The sequence below is a fragment of the Ctenopharyngodon idella genome, chromosome 20, assembly GCF_019924925.1.
Source record: "Ctenopharyngodon idella isolate HZGC_01 chromosome 20, HZGC01, whole genome shotgun sequence".
In the NCBI taxonomy this organism is placed as follows: Eukaryota; Metazoa; Chordata; class Actinopteri; order Cypriniformes; family Xenocyprididae; genus Ctenopharyngodon; species Ctenopharyngodon idella.
This window is the reverse complement of record NC_067239.1, coordinates 9,062,740-9,078,432: the sequence shown is the minus strand read 5'-3', so window position 1 is coordinate 9,078,432 and position 15,693 is coordinate 9,062,740. Positions and strand designations below refer to the sequence as shown.

At 36.9% G+C, this 15,693-nt stretch overlaps 1 protein-coding gene across 4 annotated transcripts in view; it reads left to right on the top strand.

The window, feature by feature from the left end:
• The window catches only part of LOC127502156 (E3 ubiquitin-protein ligase TRIM9), a 48,163-nt gene extending 32,470 nt beyond the window's left edge, over positions 1-15,693 (top strand). For 3 of the 4 annotated variants that reach the window (XM_051874778.1, XM_051874775.1, XM_051874777.1), the window contains 4 exons: positions 125-263; positions 4,690-4,993; positions 10,268-10,430; positions 10,749-15,693. In XM_051874778.1, the coding sequence (XP_051730738.1) occupies positions 125-263; positions 4,690-4,993; positions 10,268-10,430; positions 10,749-10,793 (651 nt within the window). In that variant the 3' untranslated portion in view covers positions 10,794-15,693. The remainder of the gene's footprint in view (positions 1-124; positions 264-4,689; positions 4,994-10,267; positions 10,431-10,748) is intronic. The other variant, XM_051874776.1, reaches the window with a different exon arrangement.

The following is a 15,693-nucleotide window of genomic DNA, read 5'->3' as shown; positions in this document are numbered from 1 at the left end:
ATAATTCATGATAAACATGCAGCATCATCTTATATCTTATCTTATGCAGGATAATGTTTTTCCAGATGCTTTCCATTTTTAACTTTACTTCCTGTCTGTTCTTCTTGTCCTGTTCATGTTCCAGGAGGTATATGTGGGTAAAGAGACCGTCTGTACAGTTGACGGCCTTCATTTTAACAGTTCGTACAACGCTCGAGTCAAAGCGTACAACTCTGCTGGAGTGGGAGCGTACAGCAAGGTTGTTGTTCTGAAGACATCTGATGGTGGGTGTTTTGGTCGTCTACTTCACAGAGCTTCTTGCATTCACCTTTAAATAGGGTTTCTGAGAATTCTTAAAACTTCTTTTCTATCTATGATGCTTATGCGCACACACACAGCTTCCACATTATATATTCCGTTTCCTTAGTGGATCCCTGCTGTGGATGCTTCTCTTTAATGAGTGTCTTAGGAAAACTCCTCTCATCACACTTTAGCTACTCTACAGTGATCAAACATTTTACTGTAGACATAGACTTTAACTTTAGGTACATAGAGACTTCAACTGTTTCAGCTTTTTGAGTTAATTTCGGTCCTTGAATACACTTGACTGAGCAGTGTTTCAAAAGTGTTGATATTTATATCAACAGCACTGGGACTTTTCACTGTTTGTATCACTCCACTCTACTTCTGCAGGCTACAATGTTGAACCAGTAGAGTGACTGTCTTTATGAGGGAGTCAGTGAATCATTCACGCAACTTATTTGTTCTAAAACACTAACATAATTAGTAATAATTAGTGTGACTGGTCACCACTGCTTTTAAGTTTTATTTTCTCTTTTTAATCAGCCCAAGATTATTAGAATTAAGACAAAACCTCAGTTATAGTAATTTTAGCAGGACCTGGATGAGTTGGTGTTTGCATGACTACATAAACCAATGGTCCCAGAGGAGATGTTTAATTAACACAGAACATGCAAGGATTTGATGCTAGATTTGCCTTACAGGCACTGTAAAACTCCACTTCTAAGAGAGCATACCAGCTTTAATATTTCATCCCTTTAACTCTTTTAATAATTTATGTGTCACTGAAGGAGCGAATATGTGTAGATAGATGTGTGTATGATCAACAAACTATACTTACACTCTTTTATATCCTGCTTAAGGTGCTTAAAGCATTTGTTTCATGAGAATATCACACATAAAATGTCCCTTTTATCTGTCGGCAGTGGTGGAAAGAGTACTGGAAATTTGTACTTAATTACAAGTACTGTTACATTGCTGAAATAATACTCAATTACAAGTAAAAGTACTGGTGTCAAAAAAGTACACGAGTAAAAGTACAAATTACTCTTCTCAAAAACTACTCAAATTACAAATTACTAATTACTTTTTAGCTGGCGATATTTAATGAATTACCAAACAATATTCAATCAAATCATAGATCTCAGTAGAAAATAGCTACTTTCAACAAAGCACTTTCACCTTATTCATGAAGTGCATGAATTAGTGGTCACGATACTGGAATTTCTAACTTCAATACAATACCTTGAAAATGATCAATATTCAGTATAATTTTAAGAACCATGGGGAAAACCACCACATACTGTATATTGCCATATAGATATTTTAAAATATAATTTTTATGTCCATCTGTTTTGTCAAAGCAATCATTATTTTCAAGCTTCAAAAAGCACAAGACTCGTGATAGTAATCAATTTGAATGGAGCGGTTTAATTCAAGTCTTCTGAAGAGACACGTCTGTTTTATACGATGAACAGATTTTAATTTAGGCTTTTGTTTACATATTTAAACATTGATCAATTACCATTACAATAATCTCACTTAAATATTTGCTCACTCTGTGTATTTGTGTCTTTACAATAGGGTAACTTTGTTGCAATAGCTCACATGCAGCACAAGAAAGCTTGATTTCAAACTGAGTTGAATTTACAAAAAAGACAAGTAAACAGCCAGTAATAAAATAAGAACAAATAAAACAAATTACCTCAATTCAGTTGAGGTATACAAAATATAACAACACAGACTTTTTATATGCTGTGTATCTTAAAGGGTTAGTTTCACCCAAAAATGAAAATTCTGTCATTAATTACTCACTCTCATGTTGTTCCAAACTCGTAAGACCTTCTTTCATCTTCAGAACACAAATGAAGATATTTTTGATGAAATCCAAGTGCTTTCTGACCCTCCATAGACTGCAACGTTATTCCCACTTTTTATGGCGCAGAAAGGTAGTAAAGGCATTGTTAAAATAGTCGACGTGACTACAGTGGTTCAACCTTAATGTTATTAAGCGATGAGAATACTTTTTGTGCGAAAAAAAAAAAAAAAAAAAAAACGACTTTATTCAACAATTTCTTCTCTACTGTGTCAGTCTCTGACACTGTTCACGTAGTAAACAAAGTGCAGCACTTCCAGGTTCTACGTCAGAATGCCAGCTCATTATTGGCTGGCTTCTGTGTCAGCATCACATGCATGCGCTGTGGTGCTCACATGAACAGCGTCAGAGAGTGACACGGAAGAGAGGAAATTGTTGAATAAAGTCGTTAATTTTGTTTTTTGCACACAAAAAGTATTCTGGTCACTTTATAACGTTAAGGTTGAACCACTGTAGTCACATGGGCTATTTTAACAATGTCTTTACTATCTTTCTGGGCCTGCAAAAGTTGCAGGCCCAGAAAGATTACATTGCAGTCTGGGGTCAGAAAGCTCTCGGATTTCATCAAAAATATCATTTATGTTCTGAAGATGAACAAAGGTCTTACGGGTTTAGAATGACATGAGGGTGTGTAATTAATGACAGAATTTTAATTTTTGGGTGAACTAACCCTTTAAGAGCCATATAATATGTTGTTTATTTAGATAAAAAGAACATCAGAATGGTTTGACCTGTCTGTACAATGTAGTGATGCAGTTAGACTAGGTTATTTATATGTACAAATGATACAAATGCCCCATTCTGAAACATACATTTACATTGTAAAGAAATTAAAGATCCACCTTTGTTTGTTGAAAGACTTTCTAGTGCATTTCGCTTATAGCCAATACGATTTCCTGTAGCATTTTCATCGGCCAGGCATGGAAGTGTATTCTGATTGTTTGATAACTTTTGACAACGTTTAATTTAAGAGCACGGAGAGATTCGCGATTGCACACTACACAGAGCGCGCGCTCATCTGAGTGAGAGGAGAGGCAGTTTACTTGTATATTTGAGAGCTTGCATTGTTTTCAGCCATTACATGAATGTGCTCTCGCATTACAATAATGCGCTCTCGACATTTGTAATTAAAATACACCATTGAAACCTGCGGGTATGATTAAAATTATGCGCAATACCTGCAGTCCTGCGCTGTAACTGAAACGAGTGACAGCAGGAGGAGGCAGGTGTGTGTCAAACTCGCTGTTGGTGAGATGAAAGAATGAGAACGCGCCGCTGGTAAAATATCAGGGTTTTCATTGGTCTGTTTACGATCAGATAACTTTATCGGCTACCGATATGCCGGTCAAAGGTTTCAATGTTAATTCAAAATGTAGGCGTACTCAGTAACGGAATGTGATTTTACAAGCAACGAAGTAGATTACTTAGCTTAATTTGTACTTAAGTACAAGTAAAATTACAGATTTAAAAATGTACTCACAAAAGTACAACTCGAAAAAAACTACTTAATTACAGTAACGTGAGTAGTTGTAATTCATTACTTCCACCTCTGTCTGTCGGATATAACGGAAATATCTGTCCTAAAAAAAAAAAATCACTGGGCTCTGTAGACAGTAAACAAGGGGACCAGTCAAAGCCAGCCTTTTACGTCATAAAGAAAATGGTGGGCCACAAATTTGGTTCTATTAACTACCCTTTAGACACAGTCTCAGTAACATCATTAATTATTAGCTACGTTTCCATCCAAAGTTGTGAATTTAACCTGTGCGGAAATTTGGAATATCGCATAAACATTTGCGAGTAAAGCACTGTTTCCATCCAGTGAGACAAAAAGAACAAACTCGTCACTTTTTGGTTACCTGGCACTAAATATCACTAAGAAAAATGGAAGTTTCTGCAGTCGAAGCCAATAATTTTCATATATAATTACCTGCGCCTCAGAGTGCGCAGGTGAACCGCAATAAACGCTGTCATGTTATCTTGCATTTAGATCCTTGGTGTTTGTGAACGCAATCATGTGAAGCCCTTCTGGGAGGGAATTACACCGAGGCACTTTTACGACAGACCTTGCTCAGGCATTACAGAATGACCAAAACAGCATTTCAGATGCTGTGCAATTAGATAGGTCCGCTGGTTAGTCCAGTTATGCCGTCCCATAGCAAAGTCATCTCTTTTTTAATGCGCGTCAAGGCATTTTATTCGGTAAAAGATTTTCCACCGTAGTTTATGCACGTTTTCTATCGCATAAAAAATTTATCAGACTTACTTGAGCTCATAAGTTTTTTATGTGCATTTTTAGAATTTTTGCATATTGGTGTTTCCATCCTTTTTGATGCGATATCCCGAAATGTGCATAAAAATAGGTTGATGGAAACATAGCTACTGGTATGTCAATTACCAGTCGACCACTGTGAAATGCTATTTTGATTAATTCTTAGACTGGTTAACCTCTTATTATCTGCAAAATATGCATTTTTCTGAACCACACTGAATTATTTTGGCTATTATATTTTGGTTTTATCTTTCCTCTGCAGTGGCGTGGTTTACCTTTGACCCTACGTCAGCTCACAGAGACATTGTCCTGTCCAACGAAAACCAGACTGTGACTTGTAACAGTTACGATGATCGCGTAGTGCTCGGGACAGCTGCCTTCTCCAAGGGTGTGCATTACTGGGAACTTAGCGTGGATCGCTATGATAACCACCCCGATCCTGCATTCGGTGTGGCACGGATTAATACAATGAAGGACATGATGCTTGGGAAGGATGATAAGGCCTGGGCTATGTATGTGGACAACAATCGCTCCTGGTTCATGCACAACAACTCCCACACCAACAGGTACATGCCTAAATTTTCTAGTTTTGTGATTTTAATTTTTGTTGATTTTAATTTTTGCTGCCTTTAACTGCACCTGGGAAACTTGTACCTCCAAATTGGGCATTCGTTATGATGATATGTCATGCATTCAAGTATTCTGAAACATAACATGGAAGTAGTATAAACAACACAAAAGAAATATACTGTGAACGATAAACACAGATAACTACATCTGAATTCAAAATGATGAAAAATATCCATTTCGATCACTTATACCGATCAGGCATAACATTATGACCACCGTCCTAATATATTATATTGGTCCCCCTTTTGCTGCCAAAACAGCCCCGACCTGTCAAGGCATGGACTCCACTAGACCCCTGAAGGTGTGCTGTGGTATCTGGCACCAAGATGTTAGCAGCAGATCTTTTAAGTCCTGTAAGTTGCGAGGTGGGGCCTCCATGGATCGGACTTGTTTGTTCAGCACATCCCACAGATGCTTGATTGGATTGAGATCTGGGGAATTTGGAGGCCAAGTTGTCCTAAGAACTAAGTTGTCTTAAGAAGAAGGTTTTAGGACAACTTTGATGAAAGGTTTTGATCCACTTAAAATGTTGACTACTGTAAATGTGAAGTGTGAACATTTATTAGAGGTCTTATTGTGCTATTTTACATTTCATTTTTCTTGTGTAATGTAAATGTCTGCTGAGCTGCAAAGCACAAAGTCACTCCAAAGGGAGTTTTTCCCTATATCAGTAAGCACTGCATCTGAACTCCCTGAAACGCCTCGATTGTAGTATTGAGTTTACTTTCGGGAACGAACGTGATATTCCTCATTTAAATTAGACATATGCAACGAAAGGGACAAGGCCTGGTTGAGTTGCCTTAGTAGTGTGTTGAAACTTGCGGTAAGGGTCATCACATTTTGTAAATACGCTCGAAGCTGAACAATCACAACACACTGATCCAGCCGACCAATCCGACCAATCATTTTCGGAAGGAGAGGCTTCATAAAGACAGGAACTAAACAGAGTGTTACTGACAGATTGGGAAGAGAAGTGCTGCAACAATGTAAAATATGAGAATTTTTTTTTTTTTTTTTTTTAAATCAAGCATGAAAACCTATTCTAGTAGACCCCAAAAACAAAATCAAGACTATGAAAAAGGGCATAAAATAGCCCCTTTAACATCATTCACTGAAGACTCTCTATATATAGGTTACACATATATATGATATTATTATTATTATTATAGATAAGAGTTTCTACCATGTTTCAAATCGACAAGCCTCTTCCAATGTCACAACTCAGCGATTCATCACAACTTGTGGAGCAACCAGAATATAAAGCTTAATTGAAACATGTAGTTCATGTAGTGTATGTCACACTTATGCTGATGCAGTGCCCTCAGGTGAGTATCAAGGACAGGCTGATTATAACACTTGAATACTAATGCACCGATTTAAAATTCTGTCTCCGTTTATGGATGCTGAGGTGACTGAGAGGACACGCTAACAGTATTGCTAATGTTAAACTTAATCCCTGAAATCTGTGCCTTTTGTATGTAACCCACTTAATGTCGCCTGAAGCCAGACTTGTTCTACTTCTTTGTCAGTCTTGGATCCATGCATCTCCTTTCATTTTTATACATTTTTGTAATATTTTATAAATCCCTATACACATTTTCTTTTTTTCTTTTGTCCCTTCATCACCCAGGGGCTCTAAGCAGGTAAACCATTTCAGGTGAAAGTAGTTTATAGTCACTCCAGTAGAACTCTGCTAGTAATAGTTCTAGTACTCTTATCAGCTCTGTGATGGTTGTTAGATGAGAGAATGTTCTAGAAACACAGTGGTCCTGTTTATAATAATAATATGCATTTTTGGTGATCCGATCACAAGTGTTTAGCACTAAATACAGGTGGAAGAAGGGTCTAAAATGATTTGTGATCAGATCACTGGCCCTTTTTCCACCGGGTATTAAGAATCCACCTGACTTTAAAGAGTTTGAGCATTTAAAGCAGCAGATAACAAAACTATAGTGTTTGATTATAATAATCAGAACATTATCGCTGGTGTGGACACTAATATAGTTATCTTTACAGTTATCTTTAGAGTTATCCTTCTTGGTGTGAATGGGCCTTTATTTTGATTCGCAAGCAAGCAGCAGGAAGTGAATAAGGATAAGGAGGGCAGATCTTGACCATAACGACAGCAGAGTTTGTATCAGTTGTTTTAGTACATTCTCTCACAATGTGTCCCAGAGCAAACATGTTAGGTATTCGGGAATCATTCAGGACAGATAGTGTTTGTATTAAAAATGCATTTTATATAGTTTCAGTGATCTGATCACAAAGTGTTTTAGAACTTGTTTCCACCTCTATTTAGTGCTGACCACTTGTAATTGGACCACAAAAAATGCATCCTAATATCAGGTGGAAACAGGTCCACTGACACCACATACGGAGAGTGCAAAAATGCATGTGACCACATCGCATTTGTAGTGTCAACCGTCCCGGACTGCAGTGAAAGGGTTAGTTCACCCAAAAAATGAAAATTCTGTCATTAAGTACTCACCCTCATGTCGTTCCACACCCGTAAGACCTTAGTTTTTCTTCAGAACACAAATGAATATATTTTTGATAAAATCCGATGGCTCAGTGAGGCCTGCATTGACAAGCAAGTTAATTTACACTTTCAAACACCCAGAAAGGTACTAAAGATATATTTAAAACAGTTCATGTGACTACAGTGGTTCAACCTTAATGTTATGAAGCGACGAGAATACTTTTTGTTCGCCAAAAAAACAAAATAACGACTATATTCAAAAATATCTAGTGATGGGCGATTTCAAAACACTGCTTCATGAAGCTTCGAAGCTTTACGAATCTTTTATTTAGAATCAGTGGTTCGAAGCGTGAATCAAACTGCCAAAGTCACGCAAACCATTGAAATTTCAAAACACTTATGACGTAACGAAGCCTCGTTTACTGAAATCACATGACTTTCACGCTCCGAACCACTGATTCAAAACAAAAGATTTGTAAAGCTTTGAAGCAGTGTTTTGAAATCGCCCATGATTATTTTGTTTTTTTGGCGCACAAAAAGTATTCTCGTCGTTTCATAACATTAAAGTTGAACCACTGTAGTCACCTGAATTGTTTTAAATATGTTTTTAGTACCTTTCTGGGCATTGAAAGTGTAAATTAACTTGCTGTCAATGCAGGCCTCACTGAGCCATTGTATTTTATCAAAAATATCTTAATTTGTGTTCAGAAGATGAAGGTCTTACGGTGTAGAACGACATGAGGGTGAGTAATTAATGACAGAATTTTCATTTTTGGGTGAACTATCCCTTGAAGCGCTGCCAACTCACCTAACACACGAACATTATTATGGGATGTGTTGTGATGTAGCAAATCAAAGCAGGTGATTTTACCAAAAAACACAGATTACCGTCATTATCGTTGCTTCCCTCCTTCTCCTTTTCATTCGCTTGATTTCCTGCTCACTTGTTAGACGCTTAACAAGTGTTATTTCATTCAGTAGTATTTGTGTTCCACACTTGCCGCTCACACAGAAGTGATGCAGTTTATGACAAAAAAAGAGGGGAGTGTCTTAAAGAAATCCGAACACAGGACGTCACAAGAGATGCATTTGAAATCAATGTTAGAAAAATTCTGTCATCATTTACTCTCCATCATGTTCCAAAGTTTTCCATTCATTTTCAGAACACAAATTAAGATATTTTTAATATTCTCTCATCATTTTTGTACATCCAAAATTTTCACACAACCAAAATTTTGAAAAACTTCAAAATGTTCATAAAGACATTGTAAAAGTAATCCATATGAATTGAACAGTTTATTCCAAGTCTTCTGAAGAAAGGTCACTTCATATGATGAACAAATTTAATTTAGACTTTTTTATTCACATATATAAACGTTGATCAGTACACATCAATATGGTGGAAAGAAGCTCAACTGTGCCTGCTTGTCACGTGAGAACAAACCTCATTGTTTTTTTTGTGCATCAAGCATGGTTGAGCTTCTGTTCACCATATTTGACGTGTGAATATCTTCATTAGTGTTCTAAAGATGAACAAATGTCTTATGGTTTGGAAGAGCATTACGGTGAGTAAATGACAGAATTTTCAATTTTGGGTGAACTATCCCTTTAATACCAAATAGAAACATGGCCAATGTTTAGAAATACTTGATATGTAGAACTTCCTCAACATGTTTCTTCTTTTAAAACTTTTGAACCACTGGTTTCACCACTCTATAAATATAAGTACTGTATGTGATTTCACACTTGCAGTCTTCCTGTCAGACTGAATATGAGCACTGCTGTGATTCAGACGTTACATACAGACTGGAGTTGTAAGTAGAGTTTCTCTGCTCCAGCTCCACTCCAAATTTTCCTCATTTCATTGATCTTGGATCAAAAGGAAACTCAAAGGCTGTGACTTTTAAAGAAAACCTGCTCCTTTTTCCAGGCAAAATTACACAATTCCGCTCCCCGCTTTGTATCGCACACATGCTCTGGTTCAGAAAAACACAAACAGAGACAAGCAGAGTGAAGCCAACAGTGAAACATTCCAGTGCTGTTCATACTAAATATCAGAACTGAATAATGCTTGGCCAATCAGATTAGAAGACCATAGCTTACAGCTGCATACAAGTGTGCCACACAAGTCCTGAAAAGGGAAGCCATAGCTTTTCGATCGCCCCCTGGTGGCTGGCTGCAGTATAGGTCATAAACCCCGCCCTCTCTCTTTTTAATCGAATAAAACGCGAGCCAAACTAAAAAAAATCCAATTACGCGTCAAATAATTTTTTTCCAAAGATGGTTTGTGTCATTTTAGGTAGTTTGTATCACGCAGATGTATGTTCAAGAGTTCGTTTTCCGAGTAAGTTTGGTTTTAGTTAGTTATTTGATGCTATAAAAACGGGGTGTAAAGTTATGATTGACAGTCTGCGGGAATGTGGGAGGGACCTTGATACCGTAGCTCCACCACAGGATCACTACTGCACAGACTCCGAACGACATAATTGGCAACAACCATTACTGGGATATTTTGGCTTTATTTTTCTACAGTGGAAGGAAGCGGAGACTGCTGTCCATCTCTTTTTTTTACAGTCTATGGTTGCATAATATGTATAGAACAAAACAAATTGTTAAAATAATGAGTGAAAACTACATCACATGCAATTAGTATCATGCCATTTTTTTCTATGATACAGTTGTTCTCTGTGTTTAGATTTGAATACCTTCCTCTTCTACCTGATTCTTGCAGGGCTGAGGGTGGCATCACGAAAGGTTCGACTGTGGGGATCCTGTTAGACCTAACAAAACATACACTGACCTTCTTCATCAATAAACAGCAGCATGGACCAGTGGCTTTCGAGAACCTGGAGGGTGTGTTCATGCCCGCCGTCAGCCTCAACCGCAACGTCCAGGTGAGCAGCAGATCCACACTGACCTTTAACCTACTCAGTGATAGGTAGCTTTGGAAATCAAGAACTGATTCTTATTCATAATCATTCTCATGATGTTCAGGATTCTTGACCAAACATCTGGATTCTTCTGGTTTGTTTTGTTGTAATAAATGGTACTTTAAACCCTTTCTAAAAGTACTAAGAATTGTTAATAGATGGAACTAGAATCTTTTAAGGTGAATCATAATATGAATCAGAATCTTTCATCATGATTCCACTCCCTAGTGATCAGCACATCACATCACTCAGCGTTAATGATTGAAATTTGTCTTTCCACAGGTGACTCTGATCACAGGTCTGGAAGTCCCAAAGAGCATCATGTGATCATCTTTGACCAATGACAACGAGCCAGATCTTTCTTATCAAACAAGTCAGTGCTCTTATACTGCACTGATATATAAAGCTGATAAAACTTTGGGGGGAAAAAATATGTTTTGGAATATTTGATCTAGTTAATATTTTTCCCTTATGGTCATCTGGGTGATTTGCATTTCAGTGTTTACAAATCATTCCCATGTTTACAGAAAAACAAACCACTGGATGTCCCCATTGGGGCCGAAGCTGGAGTCGAACCCAAAGCACTTTGAAGTAGAGTTCAGCCTCTTTTTCATACCTCCAATGAAAATTTAGCACCGTTCAAAAAATGTAATTTGATTTAAAAAATCAACATATCAAGCATTTGATATGTTAGCAATGGAATAGAGCAACCGATAGTAATCAAACAACTGTGAGCCTAAAAGTGAATTTAAAATCATTTCAGGTTATTTAACACGCTACACGAATCTCAGGTTTACTCACCTTTAATCTGCTGTGTGATCACAGCACACACTTCAAAAGGCCTCAACAAATTCATCACTCAGACCAGAAATCTGGGTCGCTGGGATTAAAAAAGTCCCAGTCAAGCCAAAGGCCCTGCGTCAGAGAATGAAGTTTACAATCTCTGTAGTTCAACAAATTCCAATCCTAATATTTGATTCAGAACTTTCTTGTATAATATGAAATAGATACTACTTGTATGGAGGATAGAGTGATTTGGGTGGTTTTTAGGGCGTTGCTATGCAGTTGCTGTGTGTTCTGAATGGCTTAAGCCGGTTGTTGTAAAGGTTCTAATGTGTTCTGGGTGGTTGCTAGGAGGTTACTTACAGTTTTCAACTTGTGGACTACAGAAAAAGGATAAAAAGTAAGCATATATAGCACACTTCTGCTAAATTACCTGCACAATTTTGAGGTATCATTCATGATTGTAGCACAAACTGCGGGATGAGTTATGTGCTTATCGTATGCACAGTTGTGATGCTTGTCTTAGCAAACAGCACTAAACACATACACACACACAAAGTTCTGGTTTACAGAAATGAATACCTGCCATTATAGATAGATTGTTCCCTCACCACCAAGTAGATTTGGTCTTGGTGCTGTATATGAGCCACAGTTGTGAATATTTAGCCAGAATCTCAACTCTCCTTACACTGTGACAGACATATTCCTCGAGTTTTGAAGATGAAGTGTGTAATTTTTCTCCTATTCCAGCTTAATAAGCAGAGGCAATTGTAAGTAAGCCATTTTAGGTTGATTTCAGAGAAAAGTGTAAACACTGTGCCTCTGTGGTGCTTTCAAAACATTGCTCAATTTGTTTGATCTACCCCTGGCAACAACGACTCAACGACTGAGAGTTTGGGGCGGGCTATCTGTATTTTCGACCAACAACAGAAAGAGTGTTTGAGAAACCCTTTTAAAAACAGTCACTATTTTTGTAAATTCTTTTAGTGACACTAGTTGACCTGGAAATTACACACTTTGACTTTAAGTAAATGACAGATTCAAGCTTCATACACCTCATAACAAGTAAATGAGCAATTCATGGATCAATTTATTAGTATTATTTCCACGCCACGCCCTTCAATGGTTTCTGTGCTTTTTTTTAGACAATGCCAGAATAGCAAGTCATACAATGTAGTCGGGTGAGATGATTGCAATTGCATGTTTTATAAGCTGTAAATATGGTCAAAGCAGTGAGGCGTGCATGAGTTACATATTCATTATATTGAATTTGTGTTACAAATGATGACACCGATAAAACAGGAATAGGGCCTACAGTATGGAGAGTTGCAGTCTGCCCCCTAGTGTTTGTTGTGTGGAATTATTTTCTGACAATGTAGCTTTGAGGTAAACCCCCAAGAAGCCACATACCTACATACAGCAACAGCTCTCTTATTGTCATAAATCCGGTGCATGTCACATTAAACGCTATGAAGAGCCACTTATGGACCTCACAATAGGAGATACAAGCCTATGTTCAGCTTATACCTCTGCTCAAATTACAATGGTTTCAGGGAGAAATGAGAGATAAATGGAAGATATTATATTTATGTTTATTATCTTGTCCAGACATTAACTTACCGGATTATGGGAGTAGATAATGACCCATTGGTGATGTAAAGCATGGGATGTTGTTGATATTTATAACACATTTCTATGAAGTTTAATTAATGTAAATAGCTTGTGCCGATGCTTTTATCGGGGAGTGAGTACTTTGCTGTCAGGAGTACCAAAATAAAAGGAAGCAGGCGACAACCAAGTGCATTTTGAGCACTTGTTTAAAAAAAGAAAAAGGAATAAAGCGGTAAAACGTGAAAAGCTATGCTTAAAGGAATGTCCTTGGTTCAGTCAAGGCCATCATCTGGCTTTGTTGTCCTGGGTCATTTGCATCTTTAAAGTACTAAGTGTATGTGGGTTCAATACACCATTTAAATCATAAGGTCTATGACCACTTTTTTTTTTTTTTTTAAATACACACTGACTATAGTCACAAGACTGAATATTATACATAGTAACATGAGACCTGAGTAGGCTGAGTCAGAGTCAAAACCAAGACCAGAAGAGGAGTTAACAGTCAAGACCGAGTCCAAATGCTCCTGAGTCCATGACAAGAGCAAGACTATGAAAATATGGTTTTGAACTCAGACTTGAGACATTCCGGTCTGGTCTTGAGTACCACAAAAGTGCAAACTTTGTAAAGTTATTTCCAAGTTTTCATCTAAATAAACCCCTAAACCCAGTTTTCGCACACTACAAAAGCAGCATAGAAAAGTCATCTGGCTGCTAAAATGACGATTTAGACAACTTCACAGTTCAATTAAGACATTTCAGAATGGAATAACAAGTGTAAGTGCTTTGGTGAAAATATAAGCTGCATATTCCTATACATTTAGACCCTCCATAATGTTTCGACCCATAGACCTCTATTGTAGAGTAAGTGGCAAGAATATATTATTGTCAGTGGTAATTGCTATATATGTGCCATATGCATCTTGTTCAGTCACGTGACTTTTCACCTCATCCACCATGCCCATCAGTGGGGCAAAGTAACAGCTGAACCTGAACATTCCTTTGAAACCAATTTATACTGATTGTGTGGGTGACACCTGCCAAAACTGCCGTCTGTCCAAGAAAATCTATCTTGCTGAATCAACTTTTTTTACAGTGTAATTTTAAAAATTACAATTTCTTTGTATTAAAGTATATTTAAAAGTTTATGTCAATATAGATAATAGAATCATTGGTCACATACTGAATATGAAAGAAAGTGCACTCATAAAAGTTTGCTGAGAATGGAATGACGCTGACATGAGAACTTGAGAGTGCACTGTATGTGTATGATAATAAAGCAACTGTACAGTAATGGAGAATTCATGTGTAAAGATAAATATGGATATGACCCAAGGAATCGTTTGAGGAGGGATGTGTACTACAAAGATGGTTGAAAAATTCACTTAGGCAGGAATTACTCTGTGGATCAAGTTTACTTCCTCAGCCAATATCACTAATGACCTGAAATATCCAGATCAGACATGTAGTTTTCCCTACTTTTCCCAATTTCTCACAGTCTTAAATATTCATTAGGCTGAGAAAGTTAACCTCAAGCTTTGCCTCATTCACACAAATCTGCCAAAATTAGTGAATTTGCTTGGGAATGTGGTGTGGAAACCAACAAACTACATCTTCATATCAGGGTGCTTCTTCAACTATGGCCATTTTTGCCTTGTAAACTTTTAGAAAATAAACTCTCATACATTGTCCCAATTAACAAGGTCCAACAATGCATGTAGTTAAAGATTTTTTTTTAATTATTTATTTTATTTTATTATTTATTTAACCAACAAATGTAATTTCCATCACATCTCAACTGGAAATTACATGTTAAACATTTTTGAAATAGAACGGTCAACTCATTTGTCTTGCTAAGGCTAATTTTATACCTACCATTTTATATATCCTGAATACACACAATTAATAGAAGATTATTTTCTTACATATTTGCATTATTGCTCCAAACGCACAAAAATTTCTGTTCACAAGAACTTCACGAGTTTTTGGTCATGTTGGTTAATATAATAATTTTTGCGCAATAAATAACTAAATAGTTTGTTCTTTTCTTTTTTTGTTTAGATCATCAAAGGACTTGTAATTTATTAATTAAAAAGATATTATAAATCTGTGTGTGGCACTCTGGCACAAAAGTATAAAACAAACTATGTATAAATGGAATTGTAAAAGTACCAAAAATAAATGAAGACATGGGAAATTAGTTTTAATGTGACCTAACAAAAAAGTTAACATAAAAATGGCCAAAGTTGAAGAAACATCCATCAACAGAAAGCACAGATGATTTCCATTGGATTTTTCCAAAAACAAGTAAAGAGTAATCCCATCTTTTTATGATGCTTTTGATAATGCACAAAATGAAATGGTCTTGAGGTGTTTGTTATATAGGCGTATGCTTAATATGACTGCCTGTGAGTGTGACCATCATCAGAAAATGTGTTGTAGTCCCAATAACATCTGCGTACCAAGCGTTCAAGGATTTATTTTTATATATACAGCATATTGCCTATGTGGATGTACATTAGTCTAAGCAAAAAGACAAGCTGTTTCCCAGACGCATCTTTCCATTGATCCGCAGACACAGGACACACACATGAACACAGCCCTGGTGTTGTGTGACATCTTCGTCATCTGTGACGAAAACTAATGTGTGGGTGCGTGAGTCTTTGGTACTGTTCCGCTGTATGTGATCTTGAGCTATCATTTCCTCTTACTAATGTGATATTTTGTATGTCTTTGTGGTTTGTATATCAAATACATTGTATATGACATTCTTTTCTTACTACTTAGTGTAGAAGAAAAACTGTCTTTCCCTTTTAATAAACAATGAAACTGTGAA